General features: G+C 35.2%; 1 protein-coding gene across 1 annotated transcript in view; it reads left to right on the forward strand.

Moving 5' to 3' along the window:
* Positions 1-17860, forward strand: part of LOC136855881 (cell adhesion molecule Dscam1-like) — a 607418-nt gene that overhangs the window by 469429 nt on the left and 120129 nt on the right. The window contains 3 exon segments of the mRNA XM_067133289.1: positions 13219-13397; positions 15098-15226; positions 17326-17451. Of these exon segments, the coding sequence (XP_066989390.1) occupies positions 13219-13397; positions 15098-15226; positions 17326-17451 (434 nt within the window).

The following is a 17860-nucleotide window of genomic DNA, read 5'->3' on the forward strand; positions in this document are numbered from 1 at the left end:
ACTGTCAGGTTAGTTGGTTTGACCTTCTCGTAGTTCAGTGCGTAGACAGGTCGATATCGAGGTTTGGTGTTCGCTTATTGCCTCTGTTTTCCCTGGTCATGATAATTTACCGTCTGTGAAGTAGGTTTCATTTTCTTTTCAAGGAGCTAGAACCTAGTAAGACTATTAGGTTGCTGCTCCCATCGGCCTTTGCATTAAAGATGTTATTATTAATAGCAGTTTTGTTTATGGTAAATCTTTGCGTAAATATTCTGCTAATAATATTTTGTGAATGGATTTTTTTGAAAGCGTTTCATAGCTGGGAGATTTAAGAACTATTTTTTATGCAGTTACTTAGGATTTTCCCATTGAATCTTTTGAATTAATTGTTATAAGAACTGCCCTATTTAACTTTCTTGTGGTTCTGTAGTGCAGTTAAAAGGTAAGTGTATTTTCCTAAAATCTTGGGTTCAGATGGAAAAAATACCTAAAAGATTCATGTACAGAGGTAAGTGTTTGCAAGCCAGCATTCTGTATACTATTTTTCTAAGATTAGACATTGTTTTTTTTTTTTTTTTTTAGTTTTTCATTCATATTCTCGTACCCCAAAGAAAAACTTAACATGGAAGTTTTTCATGAAAATTGTTAGAATGGGATCGAATCCGGCTTGGGTGTAGGAATTCTTCATTCATTTCCTCTAGGGATTTCTAGGCTTTCAGTGGAAAACAAAATTTCCAAAAATATTAGAAAATAGGGATTCTTGAGGTCGTATCATGTATTAGATTACAAAGAACTAGAAAACGCAATGTACAGGACTCTGTGTTAGGCAAAAGAGTTTACGTAGCAAGAGATTCGTTTATTATTAGGCGAGTGATTTTGAGGACACAGAGGGTCCGCTTTTAGGTTCAGGTGGTCGTAAAAATGCGGAGATTTGAAGGAACCTTTTACGTCTTGTTTATACAGTTTCCAGTAGGATGTTTATCTCCAAGTTAGAAGGATTTTAATTGTACCCACAATCTGTTACTTAAAAATCTTATGATACATACAGTATTTTCCATTGCTAAGTCCCACACTTTAGTCGATGAAATCTGTTGGAAATTTCCTTTGTGTAAATGTTGTTTCATTATCATTGCAACTTCTGTATAAATCCAAGCATCTCTTTAAATTTAATAAGTAAGGACACAATTTAATGACGATTTCCTAACACATGGCGCTGGAATTGATCCAAAATTGACTTCAAAGCCTCGTGGTAATAATCATGTGTATAGATACTGCCATACTGCACTCACTTTATCTTTAACTCAGTAAACGTTGCAGTCACTTTATCTTGAACTGTATAAACATTGCAGTCACTTTATCTGTAACTCTATAAACATTGCGGTGACTTGATCTTTAACTCTGTAAACATTGCAGTCACTTTATCTTTAATCTATAAACATTGCGGTCACCTTATCTTTACCTCTATAAACATTGCAGTCACTTTACCTTTAACTCTGTAAACATTGCAGTCACTTTATCCTTAACTCTATAAACATTGCCAGTCACTTTACCTTTAACTCTATAAACATTGCAGTCACTTTATCCTTAACTCTGTAAACTTTGCAGTCACTTTACCTTTAACTCTGTAAACATTGCAGTCACTTTATCCTTAACTCTGTAAACATTGCAGTCACTTTACCTTTAACCCTATAAACGTTGCAGTCACTTTATCCTTAACTCCGTAAACTTTGCAGTCACTTGACCTTTAACTCTGTAAACATTGCAGTCACTTTATCTTCAACTCTATAAACATTGCAGACACTTTACCTTTAACCCTATAAACATTGCAGTCACTTTATCCTTAACTCTGTAAACTTTGCAGTCACTTGACCTTTAACTCTGTAAACATTGCAGTCACTTTATCTTCAACTCTATAAACATTGCAGACACTTTATCTTTAACTCAGTAAACATTTATTGTAACTGATCTTATTAATATAAAAGAGAATCGTCCCAGAGAATCATTCTCACATTGTGATTCTCAAGGGATCTGAATAACTAAGAATCTTCTCATAAACAGACAATAATAAAATCGCACTTTCGAGTTGATATCAGAGACACTTCTTCAGTTTATAGGTTCCAAAAGTTTTTCAGAAGACGTGTGGCGCTTGAGTCCTTCTCGAGTTAGAGTAATATTCCTCGTAATATTGGAATGACTGGAGTCAAACCCCATTATTTACGTGTTACTGAAAGTAATCACGCTTTAACACGTGTTTTGAAATTCCTGTCGCAAATCTTCACATATTCACACACACGAAAACGTCCTTTGTGAATTACTGAAGTAAGCAGGGACCCAGTTATCCTCAACAGCAGGATTTGATTATTCGCTTAGGTCTAAGTCCAAAACGATTGGTTCAATTTGCATAGATCCCAGTTCGACTGTCAGACCACGCGTCAAAGATGCTGGCATAAGGTTCCTGGAAGGTTACGTAGACGAGAACAAACCCACTGCTTTGGTCTGTGATGTGCAGGCCCACCCAACCCCTATGTACAGGTTTGTGTGTCCCCAATATAAAGGTTTGTGCGTCCCGTGTGTACAGGTTTGTGCGTTCCTTATGTGTAGGTTTGTGTGTCTCCTGTGTACAGGTTTGTGAGTTCCCCTATGTACAAGTTTGTGTCCCCTATGTACAGGTTTGTGTGGCCCTACGTACAGGTTTGTGTGTCGTGTTTGTTGTTCCCAGTACGTCTTACGGAACAGTACGTCTTACAGGTTTGTGATGCGTGTTTGTGTCTGAGAAAATTTTTTTTCTGGGAAAAATTAGGACAAGTGAATAGTCGCAGCTAACTGCGTCGTTTTAACTACTACCGCGTAGAACTTAGACAGATTACCATCAGTATCTCGTTAACCCCTCTACATACTGAGCAGCAATTACATACGTTTCACAAACAAAGACATTATTATTATTATTATTATTATTATTATTATTATTATTATTATTATTATTATTATTATTATTATTATTATTATTCGGAGTCAACTATGAGCATTTTAACAGTCTTTAAGGGGAAAAGGGTAGCTGAAAAAAATATATATATAAATGAATAATTTAAACGATAATATATGCGTGCATAAACGGGAACTGAGAAGAGCAAGAGAAGAATAGATTGTGGCGTTCCTTGTTCACATTTGGTAATGAAAGGCTCCGTCGAGATTCAGCGCTCATGGTGTGCGGGTAACTCAGGGAGGTCGATTTTTTTATGCTGGCACAGAGCCCCAGGCAAGCGCAGCGCCCCGGATAAGAGAGTGGCCAATCCCCTGTACGGTGCTCCATGGGACATCCATTTCCCTGGCCTGCAATCTACAAGGATTCCCCATTCCTGAGTACAGGTATCAGACGCGTCTGGTTGAAGGAGGACAGGTATAAGACTTCCTATTTTGAGGTGGAGATTTGGGAGGTGAAAGATGTTTAAATTGTAGAAAGGTTTTTCGCTATTTGTTTACAGGTTATTTTGAGTTTCACTACATTCTTTTGTTAAGATGGAGTTTGATTCTCTCTCTCTCTCTCTCTCTCTCTCTCTCTCTCTCTCTCTCTCTCTCTCTCTCTCTCTCTCTCTCTCAGTTTAAAAGTACCGATCGTAGTCGTGTTCAGAAGTCAAATGTCATTGTATCCCCTCATTATGGCCATCAAAACAGGAAGTACCAATCCCAATCATTTTTGCCACAACAAGACTTTTGACCAGAGAAGGATAAGTATTAGGATCAAAATATTAGGACTTTAGGACTCCCCCTCACGCTTCCTATTTACATATAGAAGCCACCACGAGCACGGCCCCGAAGCTGCAGGAACTGCCGCTTCCAATGAGCGTCAGGGAGACCAACAGGGCCTCCCTCACCTGCAGATTACAGGGCTCACCTGTTCCCTCCTACAGGTAGGTAGGCAGGCAGCCGCCTGGGTAGGCTCCGCGTGTGTGGTGATTGGGTCGTCTCAGGCGCCCATTGATTTACCAAGTCTCATTTTCTTGAACTGGGACACTGCGCTGCATTCGTCCATTTAAAGGTGGGGTGTCTGTTATTATGTTGATCAGTGGTGGAAAGGTTTTTTTCTTTGGGGGGTGGGAGGGAGGAATAGGGAGGGCCTTGGCGGGATGGTTATCCGATTTTTCGATGATTGAATGAATGTTTGAGAATGTTACGTTTCGGGGGATTATTTGAATGTGTGATTGCTGAGTGAGTGTTTGTTATTTTTGGGGTTTATCAGGATGTTTTATATAGAATGTTTATCGATGTTTAAAAGAGATTTATATCGGAATGTTTATTATTGACCTTAAAACGTTTTATAAAATTAATTTTTTGTTAGACGGTAGATATCAGATTGTTTAATGCCATATTCAGTGTTTATGGGTTTCAGTTAATTTTCATTATATAAAAGAGATTATTATTTTAGCGATTTTTATGCAAAAAAATTAGATATTATTCCATGCAAAGTCGCAAATAATATAGTTGAGGATATAACTGAATCCTAACGAGCATTTATGAAATGTTTCTTACAAACAGTATTAAATCCCATCACTATTTAGCTTAACATCATTGAAAATAATTGACTGAAATAACTGATATTATTGTGTATGCAAATCCCTAGTCACGGTAAGACACAATTATTGTGACATTAAAAGGAGTTACAGTCTTAAACAGACCATCAAATTGTGACATATCAAAAGAAATAAAGCGGAAAACAACGAGGGAAGAACGAACGAAAACGGAACAGAGCGACGTTCATTGACAAAAGTCTCAGACCGCCACCGCCACCGTCACTTCTGAGCGAGGCACGAAGGGAAACGTCTTCTCTTGGAGCTGACGGGAAACGTTCAGACGCGAACGTTTTGTTCCAGAATACACGTTCGCGTCTCTTATTATTCAGCGTTTTAAAGTGTTTGGAAACATGGAATATGAGATGAGTATAACAGAGGTTATTGTAGACGTCAGCCTGCAATGCTTTCGTAGTGTAGACGAGTGAGCGTCTCTCTCTCTCTCTCTCTCTCTCTCTCTCTCTCTCTCTCTCTCTCTCTCTCTCTCTCTCTCTCTAAAAGTTTACGTAAAGTATAGCGGGTTATATATAAGAACAAACAGCATTACAAGTCGAAACGTATCGTCGAGCAAAGCTAAGTTTAGTCGAAGTCTTGCATCATGGAACTGTGAGCGGGAGCGGGAGTGGTGGAGTGCGCGTGGCATCGCTCTCTTGTTTTTTGTTTACCTTCTCTCCCTCTTCTTCTTCTTCTTCTTCTCGCCTCTCTAATGCAAGACTGCCAGTCCCCACCAGCGCCGAGTGACGAAAAGGGGGAGGGTTGAGCTGTTGGCTGGTTGGCTGGCTTTGGCAGGCAGTTGTAGCAGAGCTCTCTCTCTCTCTCTCTCTCTCTCTCTCTCTCTCTCTCTCTCTCTCTCTCTCTCTCTCTCTCTCTCAGTGTGCGAGCACGTGTGTATCGATCGCGGAGGCTCTCTTTCCCGTGGTTAAAGACGAGAGACCAGAACGGGTCTCGCGGTCATCGGCTTCGCAAGGGCTGGTGTTGTTGTTGTCCTTATTGCCGCTTTCTGGGGACGCCTCCGTCATTCGCCGTCTTTTCGGACGGCGTTTCCGTCCGAGACGGGTTCCTTCCGAGGGCTCGACGTGCTGTTTGTGTCCTGGTTCCGTAGGGATGAGGATAGACGGGTATTTATAGACTTGTGTTGTGACGAAGTGTGGGTTATTTATAGAAAATGACCCCTGGAATTCATGTTTAATGAGATTCTCTTCAAAATAGTAACACTTTGTTATTTAATTTTGCCTTACTTATCAGTCTTTAATGTAATTTTGTTATGGAAGATTAATAAGTTAATAGAGTATGCAGTAGTAGAGATAAACGAAGAATGTTTATCATTTGATGTTTGTACTTGCTTCAATTTATTTTTAATTTTTTTTAATCTGACTCTATTCAGAAAGATTTTATAAAAAATACCAAAAGAAAGTTTGTGATATTCACTAATATTAAAATCATGATTTTTTTTATTTCATAATTTTAAAAATATTATTTTCAATCTGGGTATATCATGTTTAAGGGAATTGCCTGTACCTGATAGGGTGTATATGCGATATTACTAAAAATAATGAAGAGGTTTTAATGTATCATTTATTATTTGACATTTATTAATTTAAAAATTTTTTCTTTTTAATAATGAGATCTCTTCTCACGGTATTTCTCTTTACCTTCTCCCACTTCCTAATGAGTGCCTTAATATTTTCCTGAAGCTTGAATTCATTTCATTTGGCCCTGTCGTGGGCTTGTTCCATATGAATAGGGTTCATCTTAATAATAACAATAATAAATATATTTTCTTTAATTTTATTGGTGGTATGAGGGATTCATAGTTAAATATGGAGTGGAATGTCCGTAGAGTTTTCATGTTGCGTGAAATTACTGTATTGCTGAATACAATCAGGCTCCTTGTTTATAAGCAGTTAACTACCTCTCCGTACAGCAGTTAACGTAACTGACACACACACACACACACACACACACACACACACACACACACACACACACACACACACACACACACACACACACACACAAAACAAACATACTTCTCTCACACGTAGCCTACACAGAAGACCAAAAATGTCACATCTGATCCAAATTCGTTTTAAACCCAACGCCCCCTGTCCATAGCCCCGGGTAGTCACGGGCCCCCCAGAGTGTCCGGGGACCGTTTGCAGGAATTGTCAGGTGAATTTGGACAGAGCTTGGCCCTCATGTGCCCAGCTCAAGCATTCCCGTTGCCTAGTTACAGGTAAAGGTTTCCAAGCTTTTTTGTGTATAAGGTTTGGTTTGGTTTCCTTGAGAGTTTTTGGTTTGTGTTCTGTGGTTAGAGAGTTGGATGTATGTATGTATGTATACATACACACACACACATATATATATATGTATGTATGTATGTATATATATATATATATATATATATATATATATATATATATATATATTGATATATTTGTATTTATGTGTTTATGTTGAGAAAAATATAAATACAATGTGCACAATTATTCATAATCCTCTCTCTCTCTCTCTCTCTCTCTCTCTCTCTCTCTCTCTCTCTCTCTCTCTCTCTCTCTCTCTCTCTCTCTCTCTCTCTCTCTCTCTCTCATTCTCTATATATATATTATATATATATATATATATATATATATATATATATATATATATATATATATATATATATATATGTGTGTGTGTGTGTGTGTGTGTGTGTACTTGCATGTATTTTATTTCCTTTTTAATTTTTGTCAAATTTTTTGTCAAAGAAGTCTTACACCTATTCCTAGAAACCAGCAATCAACTAAGACAGGTAAGACAGTAAAATAAGAAATGTCTTTTCATGGTTTAGTTTCTCCTCGAGCTTTCCATTCAGTTTAAGCAACGGTGAGTTTGATCAGCACTTGAATGGGTTACCATCCGTTCGGGCATGAGTATGGGTGGCCAGCTAGCAGCTTCATCCCTAAAATCCGTAGACTGGATTAACCCATCCTATCATATTAAGAGACTCCTGTTAGTGTTTGTGCCTAAGACGTCATTGAGAGCACTTATAGAGTCGCGACTCTTTATAGATCCAAAGAGTCAAGTTCCACCTCGAGTGACCCGGACTCGAGTCCCAGAGGTCACCCTCGACGCCTCGGAGTCTGCGTCTTTGTTTTGTCCTGCGCAGGCTCATCCTGTGCCCCAGTACTCGTAAGGATTTTATTGGTTCGTAGTTTTAACATCCTCTTTTTCTTTCCTGTTATGAGACAGTTTGGTGTAACACACATATATATATGTATGTATATAATGTATATACATATAAACAAAGTGTTTAGCCACTAGGAACTTGCTGCAACGGAGTGCAGATCTTTCACTTTTACTCGAAGGTATTCACAAACTATAAAAATTCGAGCAAAAGTTTACAAAGGAGATTAAAGGGCTATATAACCATTTTCATCTACACAAAGGTAGTTGATTTTGAGAAAGGTCTTCAGGTGAGGAACAGTTGTCAAGGGTTAACGCTGGTAACTGGATAAACCAAAAAAAAAAAAAAGGGCAGCTGAGATAGCAAAGGTTACTGAGAATCTTTAGTTCTTTTGAATCTCATTTGAGCATAATATTTAATGATTTCAGTATCATTGATAGATTCACCAGCTGAAGTTTCATGAAACCCCTTTGTCATTCCCAGAGTACATTAATTTATTTTCAAATCTGGTAATTTGCTGTGAGAATTCAGTGAAAAGTCTCAAGAATTTATTATCCTTCCAAGAAAACGTTATTTTCAATTCTGGGGAATTTATTGTGAGAATTGAGTGAAAAGTCCCAAGAATTTATTGTCATTCCAAGAAAACATTCATTTATTTTCGATTCTGGGAATTTATTGTGAGAATTTAATTAAAAGTCCCAAGAATTTATTGTTATTCCAAGAAAACATTAATTCCAAGAATCTATTAATTTCTTTGAGATTCTTGGAATTAACTGTGAGATTTCAATAAAAACTCCTAGGATTTATTATCATTACAAGAGTGCATTAATTTGCTTTCAGTTCTGGGAATTTATTGTAAGAATTCCATGAAAATTCCCAAGAATTTATCAATGAGAATTCCACAAAACTTCCAAGAATTTATCGTTCCAAGAATCCATTCATTTCTTTTCAGTTCTTGGAATTTACTCTGAGAATTCCAGAGAAACTCCCAAGAATTCATTATCGTTCCAAGATTTCGACTTCTTTTTGATTCTGGGAATTGACTGAGAGAATTCAATAAAAACTCCGAAGAAATTTATTATCATTCCAAATATCCATTAATTTCTTTGTAATTCTGGGAATTTACTGTGTGACAAACCCACAAAAGCTCCCGAGAATTCATGCTGAACTTATCGTCAAAGCTCCACCAACATTCAGGCTCAACCCAAAAACTGATTCGTTAGGGTTCTCACCCGAACTGAACCTTTCTCTTCTCTTCCTTATATCCGGTGTCCATTTCTAGAACCCAAAAGTCAGGTCCCGCCCAGGGTCACCGGAAGTAGGCTGTCCGAAAGTTCCCTGGACCTGTCGGCGTCCGCTTCCTTGTTTTGTCCTGCGCAGGCGTTTCCGCTTCCAGATTTCATGTAGGTTGGAAAGTTTCTCTCTCTCTCTCTCTCTCTCTCTCTCTCTCTCTCTCTCTCTCTCTCTCTCTCTCTCTCTCTCTCTCTCTCTCTCTCGTTTTTAAGGGGTTTGTGTCTAACTTTTGACTGATATTGGTAGGACAAACGAAGGTACAAAAGAAGTAGATAAAATATTTCAGTAATTCTCTCTCTCTCTGTCTCTCTCTCTCTCTCTCTCTCTCTCTCTCTCTCTCTCTCTCTCTCTCTCTCTCTCTCTCTCTCTCTCTCTCTCTCGTTGCCCTCGCTCAAACAAGAAAGGTAGTGGCACTAACCTGTCGGTCATTCTGTTTAATTCCTAATTATTTCCACCGGTGACTCTGTTCCACATTACGCTCGTAGTGGCACCCATTAGTGCCAGAGATGTGATTGCTTGTTATATATATTATATACATAGATCTGTCTTTCATAGTAACTAAATTTATTAGTATAATCATGGGAGACGAACATTATATACACAGATCTATGCTTCAAAGTAACTACATTTTTAGCAAGAATGATGAGAAATGGGAATAAAATATTTTGGTAAATGTTCTTCATTAAATTTTTTTAAAAATACGTCCGTGATATTTTGGGGGGAAATGTAATTAAAATAAATTGATTGACAGTTTTATTTGGTAATGTAATGGCTTTATGCAGAAATGTAAATTAATGGTATTTTTATGATAAGTATCATATATCACTCATTAGAAAAATTATGATAAATGCAATTCATTAATATTTTTATAATAAATGCAACTCATTAACATTTTTATGATAAATGCGATTCATTAAAATTTTTATGGTGAATTTAATTCTTTAACTTTTTTTTATAAATGTCATTAAAAATTTTCGACGATAAATGTAATTCATTTACATTTTTTAATAAGTATAATTCATAATTTTTTAAATAAATGTAATTCATTAATATTTTTTATAAGTGCAATTCATAAAAAAATTGACGATAAATGTAACTCATTAACAATTTGTTTGTCAATATAATTAATTAAAAAATGATGATAAATGTAATTCGTTAACATTTTTGACATGTAATTCATTCGTATTTTTAAGACATTATTTTTCTGAAAATAATTTGAAGTAATATTCTTTTCAGTTATATTTACTCTTACCTTGTTCTGTATATGCCAGTTACATTTGTTAATGAAATTTTGGAATCGTAATATTTCAGAAATTACATTTGAAGGCTGGGCTACTATTTGGAATGTGGTAGTATTTTGAATACTGTATTACCTTTCTGAATAAGAAACTAAATTTTCCTTTATTTAAAAAAAAAGTAATTTGCGGAAGATACAATTAAATAATTTATGTAATATTCCACGAAAGGTATTTTTATATAAATTACCTTTTTTATGATGATTACTAGATGTGACATTAGCTTAGAAAAACTTGCAGAAACTTTTAATTTAAGTGAAATTACATTTTTGACCCTGGTATTTTGAGAACATAATTATCCAAAGTTACCTTTTATATAAACTACCGTTTTATAATGAAAGTAGATGCGACATTGACTTAAAAAAAAAAAAACTCAAAAATTTCCTTAATTTGAGTGAAATTACATTTATGATCTTGGTATTTTTAAAAGGTAATTATCCGGAATGACCTCTCAAACAATACGACAGAATTACATTCGAGCCATCACATCTGTGGTACTGATCTTTCTGAAATGTAATTATGTGGTTCCTGAAACCACTTAGAAATAAAAAAAAAATCAATCTTTCCTTTAGCCCCTGCGGGCAACATTGCCCCAAAACAGAGCGGAAGTGACCTATCAAGGGTCACCAGTGACCTGAGTTCCCCTGTGACCCTTCTGTGCCCTCTGCAGGGATTTCCCTTACCGTCTAAACGGTAGGTTTTGCCTTCTGTCTTGATTTATGAATATATATATATATATATATATATATATATAGAAACTTATTCTGTGTGGGTAGGTATGTTTTATTTCTGGTGTGTTTAAATTACTGTAATAACCAGTTTTCTTACAGGGTATATTATGCTTGTCTTTGTAGTAATTCAATATGAAAAGTATGTACCTAATGACAAAAATGTTTTGTAATGCTTTGAAAAGCATTTGAATTAAAACAGATTTATTGTTGCTTTGCACAGTGGAATTTTGCACTTTCTTTTATCGCATCCACATTGTCGAGTCAGCTGTTCACACAATCGAAAGTATTGTGTAAATTATCACATTATTGTCAGCACAGAAAGCTTTCTTAATGTGGGAATTCGGACAGTGAAGCATAAATGCACATTTTCACATTTTTTTACTCAAAAGTATTGCTAGCTAATATGTTTTTAGACAAAACCAATTTCCTTCGAAACGGTTTTATTTTGAAGAATGTGTCTCTTGACATACAAGTCTGTTGACCGATCTGTCGTGCGACAGGTATGTTTCTTGACAGACTTGGGACATGTTTCCTATGACAGGTGTGTCTCTCGACCAGTCTTATGACAGGTGTCTCCCTTGGCTGATCAATTATGCGACAGGTGCGTTTCTAGACAGATTTGTCATTTGACAGGGCTATTTTTTTGACAGATTTATTTTGTGAGAGGTGTCTCTCTGACTTATCACTCATGTGACAAGCGCTTTTCTGGCTTATCACTCTTGTGGCAGGTGTGTCCCTTGACTGATCAGTTTTGGGACAGGTGTGTAATACGCCTGCCTTTTGGTTGATTTATCTTGTGACAGCTGTGTATATTTTGTGCCAAGCCTGTCACTTGACAGGTATTAGGATAAAAACTGACACTTGAATAATAGATTTAAGTCATGAAAGGCTTATTTTTTTAACAGATTTTTCTTTTGACAGGTGCTTCATCACAGATTTGTCTCCCTGACAGATGTGTGTCTCTTCAGATGCGTTAATTTTAATGACAGATGTATCCTAAGTTTTTTTAAAGATGTGCTTGCATATTATAAATATTTATTTAACACTGTCAAGTTAAGAGTTATTAATATGCTAACGTTATTTTACCAAATGTAATCTGGTTAATTGGTAATTTAATCCATACAGCCACTTGAATTGATAATTAAATTGGGTTTAAATTGTTAAGAAATTTATTTTACCAGATCATCTGGAAATTTATGTCATATGTAAAACATGTAATTCATTCCTGTGAATTACATATTCATCCCTGTAATAGTTAAACCCAGTGGAATGAATAAGTGATTTATTTATAGGTGGCAGACTCAGTTGAATTCATTATTAAATTCACTGAATATGGAATTATTCACTAGTTTTGTTATATCATTAGTATATTTTAGTTGTAGAATCACATGGATAAGTAAATGGACTATTGGAGTCTGTCATATATATATATATATATATATATATATATATATATATATATATATATATATATATATATATATATATATATATATACATACATACACATACACATACAGGCAGTCCCCAGTTATTGGTGGCCTCGGTTGTTGGTGATCCGGTTTTATGGCGCTTGTCCAGCGACGACAGTAACTGGATTTTCAGCGACGATAACTTTATTTTCAGCGCTGATATGCATGTATTGGTGCCAATAACCAAAGATCGGTGCCGATACACACCTAACAGAGGCATCGATAAGTGCCGATATTCGTTGATTTCCGGTTATTGGCAATTTTCAGTTATCACCATGCCATTGGGAACGGAACCTCGCCGATAACCGTAAACTGCCTGTATGTATATATATATATATATATATATATATATATATATATATATATATATATATATATATATATATATATATATATTTATATATCATAACTGCCGTGCCATTAAGAGAGACAGGATATTGATGTCAGTTCAGCAGTACACATTCCTGTCAAATGCAGAGTCTGTGATTAGAATTGAAATCAGTCCATTTATTCTTACTTAATGCCCTTAGATATTAAAATAGGTCTATAGTTTGTGTGTGTAGCCTCTCATGCTTCTAACAAAAGCCTGGAGAGACGTAAAGAGATATATTTCTCTCGTTTACCCCAAGATACTCCACTGGAAATGGGAATGATCTTCCACTAGGCTGCCTCTCCTCAAGTCATGTAGAGAACCTAATCCCATTTTCTTCCTTCTAGGTGGTTCAAGTTCAATGAAGGCGGAAGAAAAGCTCCTGTAGAACTTGGTGAACGGGTCAAGCAAGTTGGTGGAACTTTGATCATTCGTGAGGCTAAAGTCGAAGATTCAGGGAAATATTTGTGCGTCGTCAACAACTCTGTCGGTGGAGAGAGTGTCGAAACTGTTCTGACTGTAACTGGTGAGTTTTTTTATTTAGATTATGTTGATTTTTATTCCTTTAACATCCCCTAAATACAAACTGAACTGACAAACAGAACTTATTTGTTTGTAGAGGACTACCTGTATTGAAATAAGCATTGTTAAATTGTTTACAAGAAAACAGCCAGTTACCAAGTTAAACCTGGATTTGATAACTGGATTAACCATGTTCATAACATAAATCTACAAGTTTAATTTGGAATTAGCCATTTTTATTAGATAAACCCATAACTTAAGGTGGACAGTAAATATGAGTAGTTTTGAGTAAATCATGCAAATTTAAATGCCATCAGAACTTAGATACTTAACTTTAAACTGATTTGATAACTCCAGAACTTGGAAACAAAGTTAGATGACTACTGAGCTGTAATTTGTATACTGTATATAAATCCAAACCTTTAATATGAATTTTTTATGGTGCTTTAGATAAATCATATATTTATTTGATTAATTGTGGTGGTATTAGATAGATTCTGATGTATATGCTTAATTACGTTTGTGTTGAATAAACCAGAATTCTAAACGAACTAGGTTTGTGTATTATTAAGAAATCCAAAAACTTGAGAACTGAGTAATCACAGTTAGATTTGATAAATCCGAAATGTAATGTTTTAACTAAGACTGAATTGTAGAAACTCAGCAGAGGTACCGTATCTTGATAATTGGAGTGTATTAGATAAATTGATAATTGTCTGCTGAATTAACCATGGAGGTATAATATTATTCCAACAGATTAATTGTATATTAACCCTATATTTATTAGATAAATTTAAAATGTAGAAGGTATATTAACCGTGTTTGTATTAGATAATGATAAGACTTAATTGAGGTAACCATAGTTCTTTAAGATGAGCCCAAAGTTAAGTTGCTAAATTAACCTTGTCTAGGCTAGACAGATCTGGAACAGAAATCCTGAATTAATGAAGCTTGATTGATATAATGAATTTACACTTATTATAATGAGTTGATATTAAACTTAGATTCTTTATTAACTGCTATTACTTAGGTATAATAAAGTCAAACTTAGAGTATAAATTATGGCAATAGCATGTAAATCAAAAATATGTTTATAGTGAACACTGGTTTGATTGAGCAGATCTAACCCACATATTAACCATTGTCTGATTAGGTGATCCAGAACTTAGATGCTGAATTTACTTTGGTCTGAATAGATAAAATCCATGTTTGAAGTTTAAGCAAATGGGGATTGGTTACATATACTATTTGCTGATGGTTTGAATAGTATGATAATATTCAGCTCAGAATTAAAATCTTGAATTTGTTAGAGTTGTCTTTACTATAGATAGGTTAATATTTTCTTTGCTTTACATCTTAGAAAGGTAATATTTGCTGTGGTTTAGGTCCAAGGAAGGGTAATATTTCCAGTGCTTCATGTCTAAAAAGTAATATTTGCTATGTTTTAGGTCTAAGGAAATGTAATATTTGCAGTTCTTTATGTCTAAGAAAGGTGATATTATCTGTTTTAGGTCTATGGAAGGGTAATATTTGCAGTACTTTATATCTAAAGATATTTCACAGTATTGGGCATTTACAATTTTAAACTGAGGCATCTAATGGATATATTCTCATGCCCTGTGGAGTGTATTACTATTCAATGGCTACGTCCAATTCACTGATAACTAAATCGGAATGATTCGTTTTTCCATTTTTCTTTCCCAGCTCCCCTTTCTGCTCAAGTTGAACCCAAGGTCCAGACAGTCGAATTTGGCAGACCTGCTACATTTACCTGCACTTACAGAGGCAACCCAGTGAAGTCTGTTTCATGGCTAAAGGATGGTGCACCAATCAGTAAGTAAAGGATTATCCGAGTCTCTCAAAATATGAACATACAGACACCACCATACTTACGAACATTCAGCTTACAAACATGCAGAGATACAAACAAACAGGATTGCAAATTAAAATTGTGTTCAGAGTGCTCCCCTCTGCCACCCGTAAGTTCAGATTTTGTTTTGCGTGCCTATTCCGCACATACAGTACCATAAGTATAGTGCATTGTGTTTTAGGATGATAAAACGTACAGTACTGTATTGATTTTATATCATACTGTACATAAGTAAGCATGAAGAGTACAGTAACTAACTTACAAACAATTCAACATACAAACAGCTGTCAGGAATGTAACTCATTTGTAAATAGGGTGGTGTATGTATTTATAGGCAGACATAAACCATTATGTGGTGCTTAAGAAATGAGGGACACTGAGATGTATGCTAAGGTTTGTCTGATATTTTCCACCTTCTTCATGGATTTGAAAGCTATGGATAATTATCTCCCATTTTTTTTAGATTTTACCAATTTTCTTCCTTTTTAAGCAATATTTGGTGTTTATATATTTGGACCTTCACATTACTGTACATTAACCCTTAATGGACGGGATAACTCATATGAGTATTAATATTACGCGCAGTTCGCTTTGGATGAATTTAGCGGGAAAGATGTTCATAGCGCTTCAGTGGTCCATAAATGACTTATGGCAACTATAATAGCTCGGCAGGAGAGACACATCATCAGTATGCCTTGAGATATCAAATGGAAATGTACTGCCTCTCTGCAGGTCCAGGGCGTATTTTTATTTATTTGCTCATAAATATACCCAGGGACTGCTGTTGGTTTTAGTTCTTATCTCTTATGATAGTATGTCAGCTATAATTGTAATTTTGCAAAGAACAGTGCAAAGAAATATTAGAAAAATATGTATACCTCACATAAAGTTACTGCATCTCCCCATCTCAGTAAACCTTGTAAATATTTTACAACAAATATACTCAGAATTTGTTACTGATTTTAGTTCTTATCTGTTTTGATATTATGTAAGCTGTAATTATAATTTTACAAAATAAAATAAAATAAACTATTAGAAAAAACATGCATAACATGGTAAAATTAACATATTTGTATGAGTGTCTTGGAAAAGAGGCCCCACACAGGGTTGTAAATAGTCACTTTCAAGTTCCCGTGGAAGGTAGGGAAAAGTTTTTAGAATTTTTTTTTTACACCATGTGCATTTGGATATCTTCCTCTTTCCATTGGTGCTTTTTTTTTTTTTTTTTTTTTACTTAAATTGGCCAACCTTAAGGTTTGCCTGGTCTGGGGTGTGCTTGATATATATTTAGCTCGTCCCTTAAGGGTTAATCTACTCAAGTTACTCTCGAGAAGAGATCCATTCATAAAACTACTAGTATTTCTCAAGCCCCAGCTATTATATGTTTTATGCTTCGTGCTACTTGTAAATTATGTATTTTTACAGTATGCTTAAAACCCAATCTGTCATATTTTTAATGCTTAATGCTACTTGTATATTAAATATTTTGATATTTATAAAGCCAATCGATTACATTCTCTATGCGTCATGCTACTTGTAAATAAAATATATTATCTGGCAATAGTGAATTTTATTATGAGAAAATAAAATATATTTATAGGGAAAAATAACTTCCCCTTCCCCATCTCCATGGGTACCTCCCTTGTAATTTAGTGCATGGACCATGTCCAGCACATGTGCGAAAGGTACTCAGCTATGAGAGGCTTGAGATTTGTATATGTAATGAAAATACAAACTACCTTTAAAATGTGGTATTTTGTGGATGCTTACAACTCGTCAGACTGTATTGCAAAATAAAAATATGTGTACTTTTAAAACATGGTATATTGTGGATGCTTACAACTTGTCAAACTGTATTGCAAAATAAAAATCACTTTTAAAATGTGGTATTTTGTGGATGCTTACAACTCGTCAAACTGTATTGCATAATAAAAATTACTGTACTTTTAAAACATGGCATATTGTGGATGCTTACAGCTTGTCAAACTGTATTGCAAAATAAAAATTACTTTTAAAATATGGTATTCTGTGGATGCCTTCAACTCATCAAACTGTATTGCAGACCACAAGGAGGCAGTTTTGAGAATTGACAGTGTTGGCCGTGAAGACAAGGGCATGTACCAGTGCTTCGTCAGGAATGACCAGGAATCAGCCCAGGCTACTGCAGAACTGAAATTGGGTGGACGATGTACGTATATATACAGTAATAGACATTCTGAAGTTTCAGGTTTCAATTTTTATGGTTTAAAGTATTCATACATACAATGGACATTTTGAAAGTTCCAGGTTTCAATCTTTATGGTCTATAGTCCTTAAGTTCAAAAGTTTTTAATGTAACTAGGGTTTATTGATTGAAATTAGAATGGCAAATGTCTGGAATTCATTTCCCTTGCGTGAATAACAGTTATGTATATACTCCCCACTTCAATACTCAGATATTTTCCTATACTGTATCCCATATGGGATCCATTTTCTTAAACTTTCATGTGTTTATTTTATCCCTCATTTAAGAATTAATCCAAACTAGGATCTAAAAAGTTGGTTCAAGTGTAAATTCAGGTATATCGGTTTTATTTCCTATTTCCTCTTGATTATTT

The sequence above is a fragment of the Macrobrachium rosenbergii genome, chromosome 33 (assembly GCF_040412425.1).
Source record: "Macrobrachium rosenbergii isolate ZJJX-2024 chromosome 33, ASM4041242v1, whole genome shotgun sequence".
Lineage (NCBI taxonomy): Eukaryota > Metazoa > Arthropoda > Malacostraca > Decapoda > Palaemonidae > Macrobrachium > Macrobrachium rosenbergii.